This window comes from Electrophorus electricus, chromosome 2 (assembly GCF_041902795.1).
Source record: "Electrophorus electricus isolate QZ-2024a chromosome 2, ASM4190279v1, whole genome shotgun sequence".
Taxonomy (NCBI): domain Eukaryota; kingdom Metazoa; phylum Chordata; class Actinopteri; order Gymnotiformes; family Gymnotidae; genus Electrophorus; species Electrophorus electricus.
Genome location: NC_137498.1, coordinates 23,742,810 through 23,770,135, shown reverse-complemented (window position 1 = coordinate 23,770,135; position 27,326 = coordinate 23,742,810). Strand labels below are relative to the sequence as shown.

Here is a 27,326-nt window from a genome sequence, read left to right as displayed (position 1 = left end):
GGCTCTTCACGAGAACCTTAAGATATGTTCTGAAAATAACAATGTGTGCACTTTAGGCAATGACAACATGAATAGGACATCAAGAACTCCAGGTAATGTTGTGTAACAAACACTAGTGCTTCTATGCACATCTCTTAACACAAGTAAAATTCCACTGTCTTGGTAGGTGCTTACTCTGTGCTGCCATGTGCTGGCTTCATCTTCCTTGCGCTTCCTGGCCTCCTCTAGGTGGGCAATCTTTGCAGAGTGTTGTTCAAGCTCAGCTGCCTGTATGTGCATGCAGTGATCCATGTGATAAAGAATGGAAGATCAAGTACATGATATGCATGCATTCTGATTATTATATATTATAGAGATAGACAGACAGACAGACACAGACAGAAATAATATTCCAAATACTTAGACAGCCTTTCTTTTATAAATAGTTTTTCATATAAACAACTTTTCTGGTAAGCAGAAGCTCCCGGTTCAGCAGCTCTTTAACACAGCTTCTCTCACCAGCTGCTCCCGGTTCTTCATTTGATCTTGGGCTTGGCGTGCCAGTTCCTCCTTGGCCAACAGGGCAGCCTGTCTCTCAGCCTCCAGTCTGTCAGCTTCCTGCTTTGCACGCATCCGCTCCTGTTCCAGCTGTTGGGCCCTCAGCATCTGCTCATGCAGGTCTGACACAAAACAAATGCTCACTGCAGAAGAATGCAAACACTATGAGCAGCACACCCTGTTGATTTTCACACCCTTGGTGATGCTGTACAGTAGGAGTTATACTGAGATTTGAATGCTTAGGCAGGTCGGCTCTTTGAGAGTGCTAACAATAGAGGAACTCTCTCACTCCCTTTATGTGCTTTATTAGGCCTATATGGAATTCCTACCATTTATATCAATGTGAATAAATATAAAAGGTGACAGAGAATTTGCAATTGCTGCTCCTCGATTGTGGGACCAGTTGTCATTAAAGATTTGATACGTTTCCTCCATCGCTGCATTTAAGTCTAGGCTATTCTCTGGCTTTTCTGGCCCCTAATCGTGCATTTTTAAATCTGTATTTGGTTTTAGTTACTTATTGTTTTGTTGAGGGTTTTCTTGCGGTTTTATCCTTTGTACAGCACTGGGTCTGTGTTATATGCGTTTCAGAAATAAATTCTACATACCTATATTTGAATGTATCTGGTTTGTCTTGTTGGCTTAAGTTAATTGCAAATGGGTGTTCAGATCTTAAGTTTCCTTATATATTGGCTTTGGCATTAGAAATCTAATGTTTTTTCTCTGACAATGTGATGACAGAATAATGTATTACTGAGTAAAACACAATTTATGAGAACACCTTTCAATTTAGTGATCTCTGATGAACTGAAGAAGATTAAAGAAGATTAACCTACAGGCACTGTTAGGCAGCTCTAGCTAGGAAATGAACTGAGCAACAGCCTCATGGCAAAACAGAAAATCTCAAATGACACCAAATGATCATGGAGTGACTGGAGGTAAGCAGGTGTGTGTAGTGCCCATCTTTTCTGCCAGTGTACATATTCACATAAGCTTACTTAAACAGCTGAATTCTGACAAACCAAAAGTAGAACCAGTCTTCTGCAACCAAATTAATATCCTGTGTACAGTCAACTTGCTTCTGCAACTATTAGGATATCCATCAATGTCCAGATTGTTCTGTGTATGATGTAACGCACACTTCATGCAGTGTACCTATATTGTGTTAATGTGTGCACGTGAATTAACTAAAATGACAAAATGTTTACGTATTTTTAAGGCTGATTATGTAAACAAACATTTATAGCACAGCAACTACAGATGGAACATCTGTAGCACATTCACAAGTCCAACAACCATCAACAACTGTTTTGTTATTGTACTTGGGCATTGTTCATTACAAATGACAAATTCATCACATACAATTCTCTTTGATTTAACATGAAACCATAGGGCATTAATGGAATGTCCTACCTTTCTCCGCTTTCTCAGTCTTCTCCTGAAACTGGTACAGCCGCATCATCAGCTCCCGCTTCTCTCTCTCCATCTGTTCCTTCTCCTGCTCTATGGCCTCTCTCTTTTTCTTCTCACTCTCCAGCTGGGCCCTGCAGATAAGATAGCCAGAAAAAGGCACAATGAGAGGCAAATGTTTACTACAGCGAATTGTTTCTCAGAGTAATGCATAATTCAGGTGTCTGGTGACATGTTTCCTCAAATTAAGATGCACACTTAGTTGCTATCTCACTGAACAAGAGTTAACCCCAAGCGCTAAACCAGCATTTTGGTTTTATGCAACTGGCAGAACAAGCCCAAGACATGATTTATTCATAATTGAAACTACATTGATGCAAGCTATACTAGTGTAATGCCAATTAGCCTCTAGAATCTGGCTTTTATTTTACTGTAAATGTGTTAAGGTATTTGACCTTATTCAATACACATACAGCGTGTGCTTTTGGTCAACTGTTCATGCTTTTTGACCTCCTCATTATTTATATGAGATATAAGGGTCCCCATTCCACTATTTTACCTTGATGATTTACTTAATGATTATACACAGACAGAGCATAAATGACTTGGTTGAATAGTTTAAGTGGTAGAAAAACAAACAAAATTAGCTCTTGGCATAATACAGTGATTCTATGAGAGTGAAATAAAGCAAAAATCAAATTTTCCACTCACCTCAGATTTACATGATCATAAATTAAAAATGCTAAAATCACACGTCTCAAAATATATTCTAGATGGTTTCAGTATGACATATCTATACAAACTGACCTAAATGTCACATAGTTAAAAACAGAAGAAGCAACACACATGGGATTTTGTCCATTTATCTGTTAAAACTGAAACGGCTGTATATTGCAAATGTCCTGGCTGCAGTAGAGCATAATTTCAAATCTTTTGATTATTTTTTTAACTGAACGATCACTTTGTGTCTTTCTGTGCCTATATGACTAAAGCTACTAATGATCCTCTAAAATTGACATTAGAAATATTGTGCATTCAAAATATATACGGTGTATATTACTGCTTAAACTGTGTGCAAATGGCAAAATTATCACAAAGTATCACAGAAGAAAGTGCCGTTTGCTCATAAAATCTTATAATCCCACAATATTATAAATTGGGATGTGGTTGCCATTAGCTGGTACCCAACTGCCGCTAAATTTTCATCAGCGCTAACATCTGAAAATACCATGGATCAAAAGCACCAACCAACACATTACAGGGTACAGAGACCACCTTGCCCCTTAAACTGGAAAGCATTCTCCCAACGCACCTTTCCATCTGTTTCTGATGCTTCTCCTCTCTCGCTTGCACCTTCATCTGTTGCACCTCTATGGAGTCTGGTTTCCTACGGCGCATGTACAGCTCGTGGTTGCCCATGCACAGTTGCAGGATGCGCTTGTTAAGGCGCAGACGTGGGGAATAGAAGACGAAATCCTGTGCAGCACCGAGGAGGAATGAGCATAAGTTAGGAACGTGTGTGCTGAGAGGAAGGACTTCACATATTTCACTGGTAATCATATTACACATTTTGGACATCAAAGATCTAAACATCATCTGGTTCTTTTAGCTAGCCACCAGCAATTGGTGATCACTAATTGCATCTACACTCACAGGCCATTTTACCAGATACTCCTACCTTACAGCTGCATGGTTTAAGTGTACAATTACAAAATGTTGCCCAAATGTCGGGACAGGCAATTTAGCCAGCCATTTACAGTTTCTGCTGACTGGGTATTATTTAAGTGGAATCTCATTTTCTGCCCTGCATGGACACAGACATGTTAGTGGCTTGGTGATTCGCTTTAATAGACAGATAAGTCCTGTTTATGTGTTTTTTTACAAGTTAACATGAATCAGTGCTGGGGTAATAGTCTGCCACCTCAAATGAGTGCATAAACAATTCTTATGAGCAAAAGTAAAACATCTGAAAATCAGTATTTACAGCAATTCATGCTTGGGTGCATTTGAGTCATACAGTAATACAGTCAACAGTAATACAGTTTGTGAACCTTTTTACATCATTACTATGACATTTGTCTGATTCAAAATAAAAACTTTTAAAAATAATATTAAACATGCAACATTATAATCTTGATTATTTAAACAATCATAAAAAGTGAAATAGGACTAGAAAAGAGACTAATCAAGAGGAAATCAAGTATCCCACTCAATTCAGGTGTGGATTTGAGCTTCTTTTTTTTGGTTTGAAATGCTTGTCATGCCATGTCAAAGATGCAATCACCAAAGCACCAAATAATTCCATTAACAGTGCATTCATTTTAATGCATCATTAAATGCTACAGTGCATGATCTAAAACTCAAAAGAAACTGGGGAAATACAACAATTATGCAGAAAATGTACCATTTGTTCAGCACAGACTCACCTTCATAAACTGTTAAACAGCCATAGCATATCTCTGTTTACCAGGTATACCAACAGTTAGTGACAGCCATTAAAATGGATCATATAAATGTCTGAATGTGTGCTGTTCACAGCTAACTCTTTAGAAGAGTATGGAGGAACAGCCACCTTTTTTTTAACCAATCACAAGTAGGAGGAATGTCTGCTGATTAGTGAGAGAGTATCAGAAGCTGTAATATAGGATGTGAAACCACAGATTTTAAGACATGCTCCCTCCTCTACATAATTAAATGTTGAGGAAAAAAATCTGATATTTCTAACTAGTGAGCTTGAATACTAAGCAGAATTAGTTACAATATATACATACTGAGTGAACTAATTTTTCTCTACTTAAAATGCGCAAATGCTGCTTCAAAATGCTCAAAAAGAAGTATAATATTTGTCGTGTAATCTTTTTTATTGGATGTGCTGATTGTCATCTGAACAAGGCAACAAAACTGATTCATTTTGTATCAAAGCCATCTCTCTACTTGTTCAGAACAACACTTAAGCAGAACAGTATTTTACTGGCAGAACTACAGCTTTCCAAGAAACCTCAGTATATTCAGTATATTCCATCTTTACACTTGAAAGCGAAGAATTCTTCTCACAGTTTACATTTCCCCTCTAGTGTTGTCTACTTATTTATCATTGCTTACAATTCAACCAATCCATTAATAATCTGGGCAGGACAATGGGCAAACCAGCACTTTTCAGTGAGTGCTGGCTGCACCAGAATAGTGTATACATCATTTAAAAATGGACTCGTATTAAACTGGTCAGCGGAACAGTGAAAACAATTCTGACAAATCACTAAAAACTACATGTGATGGAGAGAACTACTCTTACAATTAATGTACAAATTCTACAAAATTCTAACTGTTAAACAACACAAAAAACAAAAAAGAATAAAAAATATCAACAAAAGCCTCATTTTCCTCATAATTGAATATAATTTTCCTGATATTTTGTACATTTTATATCATTTTGTACTTTGAAATGGCCACTTACTGGAGCTTTTTTGTCAATGGGCTTGATGACAAACTTCTTATCATTAAAAGAAATGTTTCTGATTTCACTCCAGGGAAATCCGATTTTGGGGCTAAGCCTATAAAGAAATTGGGAAGAAAAAAAACAAAAAAAACCCAAAAAACACCAATGAGTTATTTACACTTTTCAGACAAAATGAAAATAACAGTAATTATTCTCTCGTTCTCTCACACACACACACACACTTACGGCATTTAGCTGATGCTTTTATCCAAAGCAACTTACAATTATAACAATTAGTACAATTTGAGCAATTGAGAGTAAAGGGCCTTGCTCAGGGGCCCAACAGTGGCAACCTGGCACCAGTGGGGCTTGAAATAGCAACCTTCTGATTGGTTAAGGTACTCAATTAGCACTCAGTTACCACACACTCATGATCTTAAAGGTGCAACAGAGATAAATATGTGTTCCTTAATACTTTAATAATTCTGCTATAGCCAGAACATTTTAATAACGTCTCAAAACGCAATTAGGACACAACCATAAAATTCAAAGAATGTGTTTCCAAAATATTCAAAGAATGTACTCAAAAGGTACATTCAAATGTGCCTTTGTGTAAGTAGCTGACCTCATTAGGAGTAAGTGTGTTATGTGGACTGTGTATGTGAACGTGGCACTTTTAATTCTACTCTCTGTAAATGTCATACCTCAATTATGACATTCATTGAATACAAAGTTCTGACAGAAATTTAAAAAACCCACTTTAAACCACCCAACAATACACACAGAACTGATGGTAGGTGAAGAATGCTGAGGAATTTGTTGAATACCTTTATAACCCTAAAGTCTTTAATCAAATGGCAGTGCAGATATCATGTTAAAAAGATTTTCAATTACAAAATTCATACTAAAATGGCACTCATAAAACAAGCAGTTATTCCTCTTTACAATATTAGCCATTTTTGACAAGATATTTTATCATTTTAATAGACTGCACACAGCCCACAGACTAAAACACATGCTAATTTATGACATACCAAAAGTTGCTTACGCAACCCATAAAAAGTAGCCAAACTGAAAGCAGCATTAAAAAAAGAAGATAAAGATATCCTCAGGGAATGACACATTCTCAAACAACTTAAGACATTTTCAGTGACTCGAGCTATTAACTGTGACTGTCTGAAAACTATTAAATTAAAAGGAGTTTGGCTACAGAGACAGAAAATTTGGCTGAAACAATGAGTGCTAAAATGCGCACTGTATCTGTAGTACCATGAAACAATGAAATAAATAGAGAAATAGTGCAGATATGCTGTTACACTGAGATACATTAGTGGGCAAGGGAAATACAAAATTAAACTTTTTATTACCATATATATATATATATATATATATATATATATATATATATATATATATATATATATTTTAAACTTGTGTTACTGCAAAAAGTGCATAATTTAAACTGGACTATTTTACTGCATCTCTCTACCACACACAGACACACACAGACACTCCCTCAACAACATTCCTAAGAGCCACATGGCTTGAAAAACCAGTTCTTATCACTATGGTTACATTAGAGGGCACTGTGCAAAAGGTATTTGTCGTCACTGAGCTTAAAACATGCACACACACCCCTATGTTTGAGGCAAATAACAGAAAGGTGTTACTCAAAATACAGGATATGATCACACAAAAATATCTTTTAACTCCTCAAGGAAAGAACCATGAATGCACTCCTAATGCACTGGGTACAATATGATTAAGTGCAATACTTTAAACCAACAATAGAGTAGTATAACTAGATACCTCTCACTTAGCTTTTTACTGTATAATAACAATGAAGTGTTTTTTCAAAGTGTATAATCATACAATTTAAAAAAAAGAAAACGCTTAAGTAAAATGTCACAGATGTCTTTGTTCTAATATTCAGAACTTATCTGCAACACTACAGCCATTGCCTTGAATTCCAGGCAACACAAAAAAAATTTCACCTAGACATGACAACCAATACATGAGGGGCGTGATTCATTTTTAAACACAGTCAATCACATAAGATGCATCTTAAACAATGAGCTAGGAATTCAAACTTGGATTTGTGTTTGGTAGATGGTTTTCCAGGGTAGAAATAATTGGTCTGATCAATTTTACTTAACACACTGGTAAATATGTTAAGTACGCACTGTTTAGAAATCAGCTTTCTAAATAAGGCATGTAGCATTTAGATGTGTCTGTCATCTCAGAAAGAACAGCTCCAAAGGGATTCTTTAATATCCCCCATCATTAAGACATTTATTAGAAGATAGATATTCAGTTATAGTGTAGCTGTTAAACAATTGGCATTTTATTTGAGGGATAAATTATCTGGGATGTCATAAGCCACGGTCACACTAGACATTTCGAGTTCATTTCTGTGAGAAATAGGTGGGGCTGGAAGATTGGCAACACAAACAAGTCATCCATTTTAATGTCGCTGGCAGCTTGGCTAGTGATACTGTGGTAAGAATGAGGAAACAAGGTGTAGAACTAGCTATACATCTGGTTTAAGACAGTAAAATGATGTAAAACAATTTACTGATTAATCATATGAAATTATGGAAAAATATTAATAGTAAGCAAGTGCAGGTAAAGTATTATTACAAGCATGCTATGCTAATCAGTACCCAGGTTTAATCTGATCTGTAAACACACTTCAGAGTTCCCTAAATTTGGGCACATTAAATAAAATCTTATGAATATAAAAAGATTTGTATATTGTGAATTTGTTGGAATCACTCTACTTGCCAACCAAGTTGCTAACCGGGTAACTCAATAGCACATATATATACTTAGCATTTGCTCAATTACAGATCTACAGTACTGCTCTATAAAGGCCCAGCCCTTTAGAGCACTGTACCCCGAGCAGTAGCGTGACTGGTCAAGACCGTGGATAGCTGCATTGCGAATTCCATTGAAATTAATAATGATTTTGCTCGCAAAATTCTGTTAACTCAAGTCTAGGGTGACTGCGGCTATAAAGGTTTATATTTTGTATATGATTTTATGATAGCAGAACCCTAGATTTTTCTGCCAAAAAAAAAAGCATACACAAACCATCTCAATCAATATGACAACTATATTCAAGTCCATCTACTACTATGGACAAGACCGAATATCTGGTTGGTATACTTGAACTTAAAATTAACCCGAGGCAAAAAAGGAGTAATATATGGTAGGTTCAATGAGAGCTGAAATAGCATTAAGGTTTTGGGGTTTTTTTTAAATGCAAAAGAAACGAGTACATTGTATGTACAACTACAAATTAAGTACTTTGGGCACAAATGAATCATTTATATCATTCATACCACGGTAAAATCGAATTCTCAGACATGTTTGGTCAAAAGGTGTTGATTAAATAGACAGCAGTTTTAAAAGATGTGCTGCTTGGCATTTCATGTCTCAGAGGAACAACCCTCCATCTAGTAGTTGTCATATGACAGGAGGTAGTTGATGGCATAATGGCTAGGTAGTGGCATCAGCATAATGTCCCAATGGGGGGAGTTTTATAAGAAACATTAAATAACATTAAATAAGATTTAAACTTTAAGTAGCAATCGACAAAACTTATTGGCAGCTAATCAAATGCCACAGGTGTCACAAAGCTACAGGAAATCTACAGAAAGTCACCCCCCAGAAGAACAACAGCAACCAACCAAACCCGTCACTGATTTAAGCCCAGACAGCAGGTTTTAGGGTGCAATATTTTGAGATGGATTGCTCTATTTGAAACTTCATAATCTATGGAAATATGCAGTTTAATATCATTTAAAAATTCAGAATTATTGTTTACCTACTAACTGTTACATTTGTTACATGTAAGGAGAGATATGAACTGAAATAAAGTTTCAAAGGAAATAACGTTGCAAGATATTCCACAATATAAAAGTTTCATTCAGTAACAAAAAAGTATAAGCCTTGGCAAGTTTCCATGAGATGAATTGAAAATAAATCACTCCCAGGTGTGCAGTTTTATGAAAATAATACCCATAACACCACTCTCAGACAGACAGACAGACAGACAGACAGACAGACAGACAGACAGACAAATTTAAGCAATGAGTACATCTCAACTCCAAAGCAAAGTAAAGTCTAAAGTGCAGTGTAAGGAGAGAAAGGCTGGACTTACTTGTCCTCTTTGTCATAAATGTTTAGGCCTAAGGCATCTACTCCCAGACAAAGATCTGTTCCCTTCTTGTTTTTTATATCAAAATAGTTCACCCCATACATTTCCAGGTCTTGTGCAATCTTTAAGTACTCCAGCATGGCATCCTCCCTAGAGAGAGAGAGAGGAGTCGCAAGTTCTATGTAAGTTCTATGGTAAATACATAAGGTGCCAGATGCAGCCATGCTTTCATGACCCAATCTGCTATCAACAATTTCCATGTTACTCATGTGCATACAAAAGGCATAAAGCATCATAGACCTGAACAAAACTGACTTACTTCAGCATGCCAGTGTGCTCCTCATGCCACACGCGGATCCTCTCCTCCCACTGTTCTCTGGATAGATTGTGCTGCTCTAGGACTCTGGAAATGAAAGTGTGAACACAAGTAAGGAAAAAACCTATATTATTCCAATTCTGATTTTCCTTTTTTTTTAAATTTCTTTTTTTTTTTTTTTATATGCATTTACGGCTTGATTGTCAATGTTTTTCACAGTGAATGTGACCCAACTATCAATCTATTTTTTGTTTAGGTTTATGGCATTTGGCAGATGCCAGAGCCACGTACATATTTATTTATCAGTATGACAGTGTGTGTGCTACCTGGGAATCGAACCCAAGACCCTGAAGTTACTAGCACCATGCACTACCGAGTGGGCTTCAATCCATTCTCAAAAATATGTGTAGGAGGCATTACATATACAATATACTGTACATTACTTTTTGATTACTCTACTGTAATCAAAGATAACAGTTTACAAAATGTTTAAACAACTTCCAAACAAGGCATAAATACAGAGATGCTTGAGACTGAATGAAGTGAGTGATAGACAGAGCACGATGGTTTGGTTTGGGCATTCACCCTCCTGCCTACATAGTGATTTCATTGGTCTGATGGAGAAAAGAATGCTTTTTTTTTGTGATGAACATATAATGGTTAGCCAAGCAGTCAGTTCACTCCCCCACTTCAGCCATCATCATCATCATCATTGTATTATCAGATCTTTTCAAGTTTATCAAGAACTTTATTATGTCATATTTCAGGATTGGGAGAAGGGTGCATCACATTGCACACTGAATATCTTTAATAATTAAAGACAGCAAACCAAATAGTCTCAATCAGACTTCAAACATGAAAGTAGCATCACTAAAATACAATGTACTTGTACTACCCTATAAAGCCTAATTTGGAGAGGGTTTAGGAACAAAAGAAGGCCCAGCTATATTGTACTCAGGCTGTAGCTCAGTGTTAATATAAATGATAGTGAAGTGAAATAAGCTATCGGGGATACTTCAAAATGCCTACCCTTTGACATGGTCTAAAATCTCAAATGAATTTCCAACACCTTTTCAAATCCATGCAGGTTATTACCTGCTGGTAAAGGTTTTGAAGCACAACACAAAACAGTATCATTGTGGGGTATTGTTAGATTCACTGGCAGACACACTGACAATAGGCAGTTCACAAATACCCCAACAATTTAAATATTCTTTTGCATCACACTTGCTCCTTTGTTGGTGTGGGCTATTGGTTTTTCCTTTCTCTCCCTATTTAATGCATGCTTAATACTTCTTTTCCGCCATACAAGTTTTATATTCACCCCATTCTCTACAAAACCTCTGTCTAAACTAAAATGTCTTTCATATGACATGTGCTCCAATCCAGTCCATCCAAAAATAAAAGATCTTACTACGTTTCACAGATTTTTATGGACTCTGGAAAGGTTTATGAGTAGTGAGACTTTTTTAGGCAAATATTGAGTAATTATATGTCTATATATTGATTTTTCTAGGCAACTACCCCCATACTGTCCATGGGTCAAGAAGGACAAAGATGACATATACTAATCAGGTTATGAGAAACAACCATGTAAACATAAGGACATAGATTCAGGTATGATCTTAGGATATTATTAGTGATGAGTAGATTTGGAAGGTAACTTTTTTTTCTAGAAATATCTAAACTGAGCTTGGGAACAAATATATTTGGACTTGGATTTTGTATTAATATGACTTATTTTAATTATAATCGTAATTTTAATAATAACCTTAATGAAGATCAATTAAATTATTTTAAAATAATTCAGAATTATATTCAATTTTGATTCATTTTGTGAATGTCTTGACAGGCTCATAGTATAATATATGCATAATGTTTCTTTGATCTTTCCACATTTTTGGCAGAAACAACTGTTAAAACTACTTCGGTGGTAAAATATAATTGGTTCATTTTATAAGAAGCCATTGCAGGCTTGAACAAATTAATACATTAAGGCAAAAGCATTAAATCCACTGCTCTCAGTTAGCCACTACTTTGGTATGAGCCTTCATTTCAGGCCAAAATTAATTTATTGTACATAAGAACGTGTGGCCCATTTTACTGCTCCAGAAACAGAGAGTATTATAGTGTTTAATTAGATCTTAAACCAAATGTGAAATGGGGAGAACAATCTAAAGGCAGCAGTTAGGGGATTTGGTTCATTTTGGTGAAAAATGTGCATAAGTGTGCTTACTTGTGTGTATACTCTGAATTATTCGCCTTATTACTGAGTTTTGAATAACAATTATGGTATACACGTATTCAACATACAAAAAACTGTCCAAGTTAATTTTACAGATTTATTGATGATATACTTTGTTATTACAAAATGACAGCAGTGACCTTTAGAGGAATTGTTTTTTGTTTTTTTTTAAATCATCATTAAACCTGCATTATATGTGCATGAGGTTCACAGGAAAGATGATTCAAACGAAAGTGTAACGCATGCAAGACAGTTGAAGCACAGGGCATTTATTATTCTATGAATGTATATATAAAAATACATATCATTTACCTTTGAGGCAAGAGGCGCTCAGAACTGAGGTATCCAGGCTGGTGTACCACTTTGTTGAAGTCACCAAATTTGGCTTGCACTGAGTAAGAGGCAAGAAGCACAGCTGTCTCTGGAGGGCAGTAGATCTCGTCACTGAGGATACCTTCCTTTGCCTGCAGGAAGAAGAGCTTCTTGGTGATCTCCTGTATCAGCTCCTCTGAAACATCCTCTGGGAAGAATTTAGCACGGAACTTGAATTGAAGTGGGTTCTCCTTCTTTACATCCTGAGTGGTGACCTAAAAAGAAGACAAAGTTTGTGCCACTCTGCAAGAATAACTTGAATAGTGTTGCAGTGTTGTTATATACTACTACTGGAATGTTAACACACATAATGCTTCTTTATTTTTTAAAAGGTTTTTAAAAAGGCCTTTAAAATGTAAGGGTATGAATTTCAGTAAATGACAATTTAACTTAAACAACTGGATCAAAGTGAAAGTCATGGTTCTTACATAAGTATGTTCAAATAATTGAATTGTTTCAACTCAGTTTGAGCACACAGAGCTATTTAGTCTTTACTGTTCACCATAAGCATAGCATTGCGGGTGAAAAGTTTGGAGGGCAGTGAAGAGTTTGAACTCTTCCACTCACAGCAACAGCGGGATGTGATTTCTTTTAGCTGTTAGGTGTGGCTATAATTATTATTGTTTTTAAATCATATAATTTTAAATGATTGCGTATATGTCCTTGTAAAATTAAGGCAAGACAGAGCAGGCCTGTTCAAGTCATTGTGCTGAACAGTGTTAAAAGTTACTGACTGCTCAAGATTTGCATCATCCACCTCAATCCTCAATGTTTTAAAATGTACATGTACAAAGATGGATGGGCCAAAAATAGAAATTTGCTTTGTAATAGATAATAAATACAAGTTTTTTTAATGATCTATCTAATTTGTTATCTAAGTGCAATTTCATGGCTTTATGCCTTATTAGAACATTGGGAATAGGAAATTGGAATGACCAACATTCTAACATGTCACTAAATACAGAAAAATCAAACTCATCACTACATTGACTTTTGAGAGAGATACATGTTCCTTATTATTTTTTGCTAAGTAACTCACAAAATTGTGAATTGTTCATAAGCGATCAAAAATGAACAGAATACATATTTGGACAATTGTTTTAAGTTACTTTTTAAACTTTGATCAAATATGGGTTAAAATTGGATTTAAATAAATCTACTGAGTTTTATATCATATTTTTATATTATTCAAATAATTGATTCTGGTTGGTTAAAATGGTATGAATATATTGTCTTTAAAATGTACAATATTCAAACTTTTTTGCTGTTCCATCCATTGCCAAAAATTGAATGTTTGCATTGACTGGAAAGGGTTAATCATTCATTTAAATTTAGTTGAGAACTAAAATTTTATAACTGACAGGCCTAGTTATAAAAAAAGACATTTAAGATAATTATATTAATTGGAAATGCATAATTACCTTCTTATCAAGTTTAAGCCAAGTAAGATAACCTTTGCTGTCCATGTACTGAAGTCCAAAGAACCACACCTCACGCAAACCAACGGTTTTAACTACCTGTTATGAAAATAAAAAAGCATAACTTAGTCAAATTACAACAAAAAAAGTTAACATTTTAGATAACCTTTAGATTTTGAAGGAATACAAGGAAGACACTGGGCATATGTAAACATATCAATATAACATTTTGTTTCAGCTCACAAGAGAATATTGCATATACCTTGTAAAACATTGTTTGGAAAGAAGTTCCAATTGAGATTAGAAAACATGGAACTTATTATATATTTAAAAGGAATTCACTGGAAAGATTAACATTTTAAATGCAATTCTTATTACATACATTTTATTCCTCTAGTCATTATGTTTTGGGTAATTTATTTTTAACCATACTCATTTTTCCAAGAGGAAAAGAAGCTTATAAAGAAGCTTTCTTTAAAATATTCTAATAATAAAAACATTTTTAAAAAAGGTTAAATGGTTAATATTATATATATATATCTTACAGGGCTGAGGATTTTGGGAATCCCTTGAATTTTATGAATCTTGAATTTTCACTAATGGAACATTCATGACAGTCACTTTAAAAACACTACACCTATGTATCAAATTAGGCTAGTCTCTGCCCACATCCTCCTTTAATTTAATTAAAAGAAATTAGAGTTTAAAATAATTATTTAAAATAAGTCAGAGTTAAAAAAAATATGCCAATGAAAGCTCGCAAATGTGATAAATGTGTTAATCAGCATGTAAATTCATAATAGTTAATAAAATGCATGTCAATAAAGGATCTGAAATGATCAATATTTGTTTTGTTTTTTGAATTGGCTCAATCAAAACCAATCTGGTCTTTGTGAAAACATTAGGAGTAACCCAAATTTTGACAAAGACAAAAATATTCTATATTAGTACATTAGCTATAAAAATGATATCAAGTCATTTCATAATCATTTAAGTTTATATAACTTACCTAGTTTATTATATAAATCGAGCAAATTTTGTTACTTTCTCACAAGGATAAATACAATATTTTACATTAGGAAGGAAGATGAGAAGCTGTGACAAACATGCATCAGGATACAGCCATTCAAGTGATGCAGATAGAGAAATAGCAATAAATATTACATTTAGCGCCTTTAAAATCTTGTTTATAGTATCTGCAGATCAACAGACCTGGTCAAAAAGTTGTTTGCCAGTTGTGCTGGGCTGGATGGCAAATTCCAGCTCAGCATCCATGGTAGTGACACGGACATTTACCTAAAAGAATGAACAGAAATAGGTAATTGAACCTATTAATTGTTAAATGTAATTGTTAAATTTGGATTCTTAACCATAAACTGGCAAAGTCTGTTTATGTATGTATGTGTATATTTCATGCCCCCCCGTCACACACAATCAAGACTGGTTTTAAAATGTGAAATGACTATTTATGTAAGACAAATTATTCAAATAAGGCAAGACACTGCATTCATACAAACTTCCTGATAGCTCCAGATCTTGATTAGGTACAAACACTGAACAAACACCAGTGGACTGCTGACTCCTGGTTTTAATACATGTTTGAGCCCAGCCCACATTCTGTCACTGATCTGTCATCTCAGAGCTGCTGTGACCATCAGCTGGTACTATTACAGAGTGCATGATACCAACTGACAGACTGTCTGGCTATGGGCTCTATAGGCTCTAAGGATTGCTGCAACTGCCTCATAGGCTGAACTCACACACTAACTGAAGTTCTCAAACCAACACTACAAGTGGTGAACCTGATGCACTCCACAGTTCAATGAAACATCTATGCATGAGAATGAAAAGTGAAATTATGTTAATCTCTGTGAGAGATGCAATATCCTGTAGTTCCCAGCTGTCAAAATGGAAGAGGGGCTTGGGTTATGATGGCTCATTTACACAGTAAATCAAAGACTCCCATTCAGCTGTGCCAGTTTGCATTCTGATGGACCCTTGCTCGTTTTGCACTCTTCCAACTTAGAAATGCATGTGCGTGTTCACAAATACACTTACTGAAGTAAAGATTTACTTACAGATTTCCTAAATGTTTACAGAGCAAGTGGGATTGCTCATATTCACACTTCAAGGATTTTCCCATGTTTATGAAAAAAGAGAACTCAATAAAAAGAGAGTTTAACCATTTCAGAAGGAATATGTTTTCTTTTTTAACAGAGAGAGAGGCAAGCTCATGAGTGTCCAGAAAGAAGCATCACTTCAAAGAAGTCACATTTTATGATTAAGACAATGCCTTAGACATAATACTGTACAGTACAGAAGCAGACAATGAGATAAATGAAACTTTATGGCATATTTTCTGAGGGCTGAAGTAAATCACTTGGTAGTTGCTAATATATCAAAAATAAACAACAATTCTCCTCTCACCCTTACAGTGAGTGGTCATATGTCTTTTTCTCACACTCAGGCCTTCTACCCGAGGCCAAGAAGTTGCACGTCCTAGGATGGCATTGATGATTGATGTAATTTCTGGGATCTATTTGAGCCACTCCTCCATCTTAGGTGTCACATCCCAAGTGCTCCCATCATCACTGGGACAACCTTGGTGTTAACCTTTCACAGTCTCTCCATTTTTTCTTCCAGCCCCTGGAATTTTTTCCAGATTCTCATATTGCTTCCTTTGGACATTTGCATCACTTGGAACTATCATATCTAATTACTAGTGCTGTTTTCTGTACCTTGGCCACCATCACAATATCTGGTTGGTTCACCACTGCTTGTTTATCTGTGTGGATCTGGAGGTCCTACAGGATCTGAGCCTTATTGTTCTGCACCTCTTTCTGTGGTTCCAACCATTTGGATTTAGGGGTATCGAGGTCATATGCCTATTTGTTCATGTTTATGATACCTGTCAATTGGTTGTCTCTCTCAGTTTTCCCTACAAACTTCTTCTACCCTGCTATTATGTGCTTAATTTTTTCAGAGGCTCCTTTGCACAAGTCTGTATCTTGGGATAAAATCAAGCAGTAAGTTGATCAAAGCAGATCCATCATGATTAGTACTTCTGAGCTGTTCTTCAATTGTGCGTTTTTCCAACCATTGGTATGATTGTGTGGTGTCAGTCACCTCTGCTATTTGTCGGTGGTACATTCCATGGAGGGGTTTATGCTGCCATGGCACTTCCTCCGCTTCAGTGGTGACCAAATCCTGCATCTGACTGAGGCACTCCATCATCAGGTCACACTTGGGGTCCAATACTTGAACTCATGTCTTGCCCTGGACTGCTGTAGGCCCATTTCTCCTCCCCATATTTTAGTCTTTTGATTCATTTACAGACTTTGAATGTTGGCTCTTGGGTGGCAACCAGCTCATTGTTATCCATGTACAGGAGGCAGATAATGGTAGTTCTGCTCCCGAATTTGTACCACTAACCACTCTTATTAATGATCTGACAGAGAGGACATGATATATTAACCAGACTTTATGGCCACCTGTGCAATTGTTAGAGTTGTCTTCTAATGTCCTTCAGTGTTCCACTGCATATTGGATGAAGACCCTATGGTCTTATTAACCTTATACAGCACTAAGTATTTGAGCATCCACTTATGTGGCATTGAGTTGTGTGTCAGAAGTTGATGATGTTACCAGTCTCCTTCTGAGCAGTGCTCATGGAGCTTGGTGGCTAGCATTCCTGACAGGAGCTTCCATGTTGAGACCAGCGGGGTCTTGTTTTTGTTAACCCACCCAGATGAGGGCTGGTATTTAGAAACTGGTTTTGTTCAGCTTGGCAGCCATGCAGAGCTTTTAATTTCTTTAGCCTGTAGGCATGGATCGTGTACAGTTCCTCATGTTTCTGACCCACACTTGGACATCTGGTGATGTAAATGCTGACTGTCTCCTGTTCTGGAAGATCTCTTAACCACTAAAAAGTAGTGTTATATGATGATTCATTCTGTCATTGTCTTCCAGTACAGTGCATCATTGCAGCCTGCACACCAGTGCTGTTAACCTTAAGCCATAATTAATAACGATAGGTTGTTTGCATTAAACATAGCCTACACATGTTCTTATATTTCCATAACTATTTAATATTGTTATATTCATTATATTAATGCTGTATAATAATAACAGATAATAAAATCACCCATATTCTTATCACAAGCAGGAGATCCATGCTTGCTTTTTGGATAAACAACAAACAAACCAAACCAACAGTGGCTAATTGTAGTCAGTCCATAGTTGGCAGTGTCCACATGACATTCTGGTACTCCTGGATTCCATTTGCATTTTGTCAGATGCAGCGATGTTCTATTTGGGTAGTAACAACAGATCATAGGAATAATAATAATAATAATAATAACATTATTATTATTATTATTATTAAGTTGTTTTCCTTTTAGCAAAAAGTAGAACCTGATAGCGTACAACCTACAAAGTACATCCTTTATTCTTCAGTTTTGGATTCAAGCTCAGACCACAATTGATTACTACAAGTGCTCTTTATTTGCAAAACTAAGCGACAATAACTTTAGATGAAAGGCCACACTACAACCTCTTCCCTCCTAGCTTATATACTCCCTCATTGCCACTACCATTCTCGTTAATGAGTTATGGTTTCCTCCCTGTTCTTCAGGACTACTACACACACACACCCAGCCTTCTAATTCTTTTCCCCTTCTACAGTTTTGTACTAAAATCTTTGGCCACAATCAGTTACTCAAAGCTATGGTTTACATTTACAAAGCGACCAAAGCTTTAAAAATATATTATGATTTGATTCTGTGAGCCGACTTGATTAACATTTCCTTATACAAATTTCAGGGTCAACTTGTAAAATTAATTTGTTCTTATACAGTACTAGTTAACAGCACTTATATAACAGTACTTATACAGTACTATATCCTTGTGTTATATACCTACATATGGCACCCTTTAATTTTGTTTAAATTTAACATATCACAACTTAGAAAAACAGTGTTGAATGCCACAAAAAACTGCAAACATTAATCCATCTTTTGTATAGTATGTACCATGTTATTTTCTACAATGAGAAGAAAAGGCAATTGTGTGAGAATAGATTCTGTATGCTAATTAATATTGCTCTCTTTGACCCCCTCAATTGGGGGAAGGGTGGACATCTTGCAGTGCTCGATAAATCTGCAATATTTACAAAACTGACACAATGACCACAGCTGAGGAAAGTATAGCAGCACAATGGTAAAGTCTTAAGCTTTACAAAAGGGGTATTCATTTCATCAAGACTGTCCACTTAACCATCAGAGGACTATTGTTTGGTGTATTTTGACTGGATGATATTGTGTTCTCTGTGTTGATGCAGAGTAAATTAATTTATTAAACTAGATTAGTGATTAATTTCATCCTCCAGAATAAACTGCCACTACTACACAGTGTTGAGATCAGAACATTTCTTCAACTTAAAATGTTTCTCTTCACATTTTCACTCAGACTCCTGACTTCAATTTTTTGCATAGCCTGCAGAAAGAATAAACTTCTCATGGAAGTGAGGCCTTATCTGAAAAGAAAACAAGGGGAGCAAAGTTAGTATGGATACGCAAACATTGACAATGTTTGGTGCACAAGGTGAGACCGTAACTGTGATTTCACATGTGACAGTGAAGGCTGCGTATGTGGAAGAGTTCATTCAAGTGAGGCAGCACAGTTGCTCGATGTGACCCTACATAAATTAGACTCAATGGATCACATTCTTAGGCAATTTGTAAACATCTTGGTTTGGCCTACTTCCTTAGACAGTCTATAAACTTATTGTGGGCATGTAAACATGGCTAAAATGCTGACCTATTTATTTGTTCATTGGCTTAGTTCCAGTACATATGAAATATCAATGTGTGTAAAAACACATCAAGAAGGAAAAAACAGCATAAGAATGAACATGTAATTATGTCATATATATTGAACACCATTTAAAATAGTGGAGCAAGGTTAGACTGAGTTTATGTGCAGCTTTATTTAGCAATCATTATGCTAGCTTTATGTTGTTTGCAGGCATGGCTCAGTCATAGCCTACAAACAATAATGTAAATTATATGTAAATAAGCCATTAAATATAGATTATTCATCATCAATATGTTGACGAATGTCTGAAATTCAGATGCACCTAGAAACTAAAAGAAAGGTGCGTGACACTGGTAAGTGAAGCATTAGCCTTAGATGTAGGGTGGGGTGGTAAACTGATACTAAGTCTAAGAATCTTAGACACGAGGCATGAGAACATGAACACTACTGCTGAGGCTCAGTGAAGGCCAGGGTGAGTCAAGTGTAAATAAAGGCAGACTGAAATTTGCAAAGCATCACGCATGCATAGCAGCCCTGATAACTTCCAGTGGCAATTCCCATTTCACCAACACATGGCCTACGCAGAAATCCCAGCTGAAGAATACCCCAAACCCAGCTAGCTTTTACATTGACTGCACATTCAATCAAAAAAGCTGCAGGTTGTGAATACACTGCCTGTCCAAAAAAAAAAAAGTCACCACCTGGATTTAACTAAGCAAATAGGTAAGAGCCTCCCATTGGATAATTGCTACATGGGTGATTTTGTTTCAGCTGGCAACAAGTTATTTAACCCTAACTGATGCAGTGAGTAGCTTCTCATTTGTTAAACAACCATGTCGAAAGACACATCCTGTGGTCATGGAAAAGATGTTAATCTGTTTCAGAAGGGTCAAATTATTGGCATGCATCAAGCAGAGAAAACATCTAAGGAGATTGCTGAAACTACTAAAATTGGCTTAAGAACTGTCCAACGCATTATTAAAAAGTGGAAGGACAGTGGGGAAACATCATCTTCGAGGAAGGAATGTGGTCGGAAAAAATCTTGAATGATCGTGATTGACGATCACTTAAATATGTGGTGAAATTAAATCGCAGAAAAACAACAGTGGAACTCAGGGATATGTTTAATAGTGAAAGTAAGAGCATTTCCACACACATAATGCGAAGGGAACTTAAGGGATTTGGACTAAACAGCTGTGTAGCCTTAAGAAAACCACTTCTCTGTGAGGCTAACCAGCAAAAACAGCTTCAATTTGCTATGGAGCATAAAGATTGGACTCTGGTTCAATGGAAGAAGGTCATGTGGTCTGATGAGTCCAGATTTACCCTGTTCCAGAGTGATGGGCGCATCAGGGTAAGAAGAGAGGCGGCTGAAGTGATGCACCCATCATGCCTAGTGCCTACCGTACAAGCCTGTGGGGGCAATGCTATGATCTGGGGTTGCTGCAGTTGGTCAGGTCTAGGTTCAGCAACGTTATGTGCCCAAAGAATGAGGTCAGCTGACTACCTGAATATACTGAACGACCAGGTTATTCCATCAATGGATTTATTCTTCCCTGATGGCACGGGCATATTCCAAGATGACAACGCCAGGATTCATCGGGCTCAAATTGTGAAAGATTGATTCAGGAAGCATGAGACATCATTTTCACACATGGATTGGCCACCACAGAGTCCAGACCTGAACCCCATTGAGAATATTTGGGATGTGCTAGAGAAGACTTTGCGCAGTGCTCCAAATCTCCCATTACCAATACAAGATCTTGGGGAAAAATTAATGCAACTCTGGACAGAAATAAATGCTGTGACGTTGCAGAAGCTTGTGTAAACAATGTCACAGTGAATGCATGCCGTAATCAAAGCTAAAGGCAGTCCAACGAAATATTAGTGTGTGACCTTTTTTTGGCCAGGCACTGTATATCCTTAAACATCTTTTACATTTCTACTCTCTTTTTTTTGTAAGGTATTCATTTGTATTATAACAAGGTTTATAAAGATTATTCTTATTTTGTGGAGTTTTAATAGCAGAAATTTCTGTTTCATATCAAAAAACCTTTTTTTTTTTTTAACTTTGATGCAAAGCCACACACATAGGCACTGTGTGCATCCACTAGCCTATCCTCCAGTTGAAATCCTCAAGCAATTACTAGTTTTTATACAGCATAAATACAGTACAAAAAAATAGCCCAAATCTGGTTATATTTTTGGCTTGAGTTTGACTTTTTGATGGTTTTGATAGTGCTTCTAGAATTACTGTGTTCAAAATTGCATCAGTGTGATGTGATGAAAATGTGACAATGGTTTTTAAAGCTTTACATGGCACCAAGTCACAGCACTGATATCCTTTGTCCCCTTTCTCCTTCAGAGCCTTAAGATTCTCTAGACCTTTATTCACTCCCAAGGTTTCAAACTAAGATTCAAATGTAATGGGGAGAGGGGTTTGCTGCTGTATAGTATGGAATAGTTTAGCCTTCTTTAAAAGACATCCTCCACAGAAGTGATTTGAAGTTAAATTAAAAAACCTATTTTACCCAGTGTTTAGGCCTTATTACGGTCATTTAGTCACTGTGTTTTTGTTATACCATTCTTGTTATCTGATGCTTTGGTTTTTCATTGCTTTGCTTATTTTATATCATGTCTTTTTAATCTTATTATCAGTATCTATAAAGGTGTAAATATGTAGATTTTGCATTAAAGCACCTTGGCTGACACCTATTGTCTTTTAAGGTATCTTTATCTACAGATTACCTGACTTGGATAGAATTAATACATCAGATCTTAAGGAAATGAACTAATCATCAGAGTTTGATTAGTGCATTACAAGCCTGTACATCTTATCTTAAGCAAACTAATTACTTTAAAATCAGCATACAACCATGGCCACCTTAAGTAAACTCAGACTTAACAGATTTAACATTAAATCCTACCATGAATGAATGGGAAATACCAAGTCATAAAATACAACAGAGTTTTAGACAGAATAATGGGCAGGTGGCATAAGCTAATTAAGTCAATTTCATCATCAGTGAGGATCATAATGTTAATATAAAAAAAAGCTAATTATATATATATATATATATATATATATATATATATATATATATATATATATATATATATATATATATAAAAATATATATAATATAAAATATATAAAAAATATATATAATATATATATATATATATAAAAAATATATATAATATATATATATATATATAAAATAATATATATATATATATATATATATATAAATTAAATAAAGCATAGAAAAAAGGATTAAAAATGTCCAGGAGTACAAAGTATATTTAGAAAGAAAAATTGGGCAGTGCACAATGTTTACTGTATCAGAAAAAAAAGTAATCATTTTATCCTATATTGCGATGTATGGTGATGTTGAGGTTATAATGTTTAGCCCCATTTAGATGGTATGACTTAAGGTGACAACAGATATTCAAGTGGTGGTTGCCAAAAGCATACACTAGTCTTGGGCCAATAAATTATATTTTAAAATATAAATTATTACTACTAATTAGTAGCAATAATTTATAATTAGTGATATTAAGCAAAATTATCATTCTGTTGCTTTCGGTCACATTTTGTTTATGGCTTCAATCTCCTTTTAACCATAAATACAGTCAGAACTATGTTTACAGGTTAGGCTACACAAACATTATGTTTAATTAACCACAAACAAAAGATTCTAACATGGATTTTCAGTCTGGCGGTGTCTTCTGGAGTATTTGCAAATTAAGCCAAGAACACCTGGTACATGTGACCTACTCTCTGGTAGAGCATGAAAAGTGAACAAGCAAAAGAAAGGTGTCAATGCACTGGCCTGGCAATATTTCAGTTTCCAACCACCCACAGAGAACTTGTTTTGATATTAACAGTGAAAATATCAGCAGTTTCTCTTTCTGATGCCCACTGTATTTAAATAACTGTATTCATGAGTGCAAACCCACGAAGAGCTGAGTCAAACAAATGAGAACAGGATGTTCATTTCTGAACCAGTTTGTGCTCTCAAAAAATTTAAATAACTATGGGGTAACTCTACATGACTCAAAACCAGTTTTTTTTCTTTCGCATTTTCTTTTTCAAAATTAAGATTTTCTATCTTTTCCATTAGAGATCACTTAGGTTATGAAACAGCAGCTACAAGAAAATAGCCACATTTACAACACTAATATAATTTATTGCTATGTGGGTTACCACATCTCATCAGGCCATATGATCAAAGTGAAAAATTCACTTTAAATATTGTAGTTTTAAGTACAAGCTTGATTGCGTATTCTGGTAAAAACAAGTCATCTTTTTACTGGTCAAATCATGGTTTGTACTCCCCATGAGCGTCTGTGGAACTGAATCTGTAGCCACACCCTGAATCCATGTTGAAACAGTGAGAATTTTTCCCTTTATTGCCTGTAAACGGGCTGTAACCTTTCAATTGTCAACTTATAATGCAGTCACCACATAAAACAGTCCTTCAGCCCATTATAATTGGGGGTGGTGTTTCTGGTGTAGAAAAACTTTCCACTTCAAAAGACCTACCTGTCACAATGTTACTTTGTAATTGATCATTACTGCTGGGTCTATGCTTGCTATCAATGCTTAGCATACTGCTAATCTGTGTGCTGGCTAAACACCCCATACCATGCATTTTTCAAAAACACAGAAAGGGCAAGGATTAGCACATACTGAGGGTGTATATACGCTAAGCATGGCATGCATTTCAAAATAAAATACACCAATTACACACAAAGTCATATTTCAAGAGCAATGTTAGAGATAACCAACAAAGAAAAAACATTTCATGTCAAATATTACATGCAGCAGCTTTTTAGGCCCTCGCATGAATGGACATGTCCCATAGACTACAGCACAACAATCATTTGTACCTGCATTGCACAGGAGACACAGTTTACTCATGGATGTTTATATATATATATATATATATATATATATATATATATATATATATATATATATATATATATATATATATATATAATGTTTATATATTTTATATATATATATATATATATATATATATATATATATATATATTTATATATATATATATTTAATATATATATATAATTTTTATATATATATATATATATATATATATATATATATATATATATATATATATATATATATATATATAAATAAATAAATAAATAAAGTATTGTCAAGCCTCAAGAATGAAGGAATGAAGAAAATGAAGAAAATGAAGCAAGATATGTAAATGACAAGTTTTTACATGTGGTATTTCATGTACTAGGACTGGTTCCAGCACACAGACAGTTTATATGAAAGACCAAGAGAAAAGTTATTAAAGCCTCAGAGGGAGGCATGTTGTAGTGAAATCTCACTTTGTGATTCACTTTCAGAATGAGTAATTCCGAGTGAAACCAGTGCACTGACATGAAGGTAACATAGCATACTTCATTCATAAGGAACTAAACACAGGTATTCACAAGTCAATTCAGAACCTACTGAGAATAAACACATAAAATGCCAGCAATGTTTTCACACTTTGACTAGCAGGCACCTAGACTAACAATCAATTAATAACCCTTTAACAGTGCTCAGCTTTCCAGTACAGATCTGCTGATAATTGGATATTTTTGGATTCTAGACCACAACTCACTACATGACTAAACCTTCCAGCACACTGCTGTGCTTAATAAAACATGACACACCTCAATCCACAACCATGACACTACCACACGTTATTTCAGTGTTGGCAGTCTGCCGCCCGAATATCAGCACTGACCAGTAATAAATGGAAAAGAGAAACTGTGCATGCCAAGAGATGCTCTACAGTAGTTGTACATTAATAAAATGCACCTATAAGACAGGTGTACTTAATACAGGTGTTTCTAACAGTGGTGATTGTAGGCTGACACAAAAATGTTCCTTACAACCCTGGGGCTGTCAGCAAACCAACAATGCAGGGTTTTCATGGTCAGGCCCTTGGTATTTCAGTACCGCACCATTTGAAATGAATCAGCCTCACTTATTTGAACTGTATAAGATATTTGTTAGACCTAACAAGCAGAGGATATTCACACAGTAAACTCAAAACATTAGGTTACATAAATCTTTGCCTTTCTATACGTCTTTGGGTACAGGTAATGAGTGATCACTGATTATGTTCTTAGCTGAAATATGTCCAAGACAAAGTCAAACATGGACTTTCTGTCGTGGAAGACAGCTCATATTACATTATTGTGCAGGAAACAACAATAACAATTGTTAATAACAAACTTCAGATATTTCTGGTTATAACTGACTTTGTATGCCACATATAAAAATTATACAGTGTATTGTCTTGGTCCGTTCCAATTTACCTCGACCTAGCCGACTTTTAGCATGTCATGAGTTTACTGATTGGTTGTGTGTTCGGCTGTCAAAACCTAGTCATTCAAGCTATGTCAGGTGAAACCAACTAAAAATCAGCGAATCGTTAGGGAGATGATAAGCGTGTGGACAACAAACCGATACCCAATGTTTATCTACAGAATAACTGAACACATACTTACAGGTTTGGGCATTTTAAGTGCTGTTGTAGAAGCAAAGGTTCTGAGTTATTCCGGTAAACGACTTTTCCAGAGAGCCTCCTATAACAAAAGAAGAGAAACGAGTTTCACCTATCCCAGTGATACTGACTCAGCGACACCCTTCCTTTAATGACGGTGGGAAAATACATCGGTATTGACGCAGTCCATGTCTAACCTTATGAATCACTATTAAAATTAAAGACACTGTTCTATACTGGCCTCACCCAAAGTAGCACAAAAGGTATTAGTCGGCAATGACTTAAGTCTTCACCCGAGTGTAATTCTATTTCTGTTGCTTCCACCTACGAAATAATCTGTCGTTTTACAGGATACAAATCTATTACAGGATACAAATCTACATCCGATTTTTTTCCACTGAAATTGGGGTAATGAATCCATCTATTTATACTGGCAAAATTTTGGACGAATCGAGGCAGTATACTGTAGATATGTCACAAATTCAATACAACAACCCATGTAAAGCAAACTAATTAGGCTATAGATTAACACTTTGTGATGAATCCTGCTTCCTCGTCGCCTGATCTGGAATTGTTCTAACCTACCACTCTGAAAATGACACAGCTTGGAGAATTTATAAAGTAATGTATCACCTAACTGATTCTGTCAGTGACGAGAAGCCTAAACTAGCCTATTTAACAATCATCCTTTTTTTTTTTTTTTTGCTATGCAACTACCCTAACCACATCCCACTAAAATTCCGAGAAACACCTGTTGAGAGAGATTTTTCCTTTGAGCGGGGCGGCGTCTGCGCGTCTCTGGACTAAATAAATAAATAGATAGATAGATAGATAAATAAATGCAATACGAAGTGTAGCGATAACCGTACAGGAGCTTTCCTCAACCCTTGAAACCATGGTAAGCCAAAGGATTATCTTCTTCTCGAACATGTCTTACCTGAACGGGAAGAGATGAAATTTGAGGAAACTCCTATAAATCCGACTGCACCAGCACAATTCCCCTCCCTCTGATGAATCGTCATGCAACGGCGCAATATGGCTAACTGGCCACTCCGGCGCTGTGAGCTGCAT

General features: G+C 35.7%; 1 protein-coding gene across 3 annotated transcripts in view; it reads right to left on the bottom strand.

Annotated features, from left to right (window-relative positions):
- Positions 1-27,326, bottom strand: part of ezrb (ezrin b) — a 29,003-nt gene extending 1,677 nt beyond the window's left edge. Inside the window, exons 1-12 of one of the 3 annotated variants that reach the window (XM_026999972.3) lie at positions 27,193-27,326; positions 26,260-26,337; positions 15,109-15,192; positions 13,900-13,995; positions 12,419-12,693; positions 9,865-9,948; positions 9,549-9,695; positions 5,402-5,498; positions 3,260-3,423; positions 1,951-2,081; positions 499-659; positions 175-267 (exon numbers count right to left, since the gene is read on the bottom strand). In XM_026999972.3, the coding sequence (XP_026855773.1) occupies positions 175-267; positions 499-659; positions 1,951-2,081; positions 3,260-3,423; positions 5,402-5,498; positions 9,549-9,695; positions 9,865-9,948; positions 12,419-12,693; positions 13,900-13,995; positions 15,109-15,192; positions 26,260-26,271 (1,344 nt within the window). In that variant the 5' untranslated portion in view covers positions 26,272-26,337; positions 27,193-27,326. The other 2 variants (XM_081696280.1, XM_081696285.1) reach the window with 2 other exon arrangements.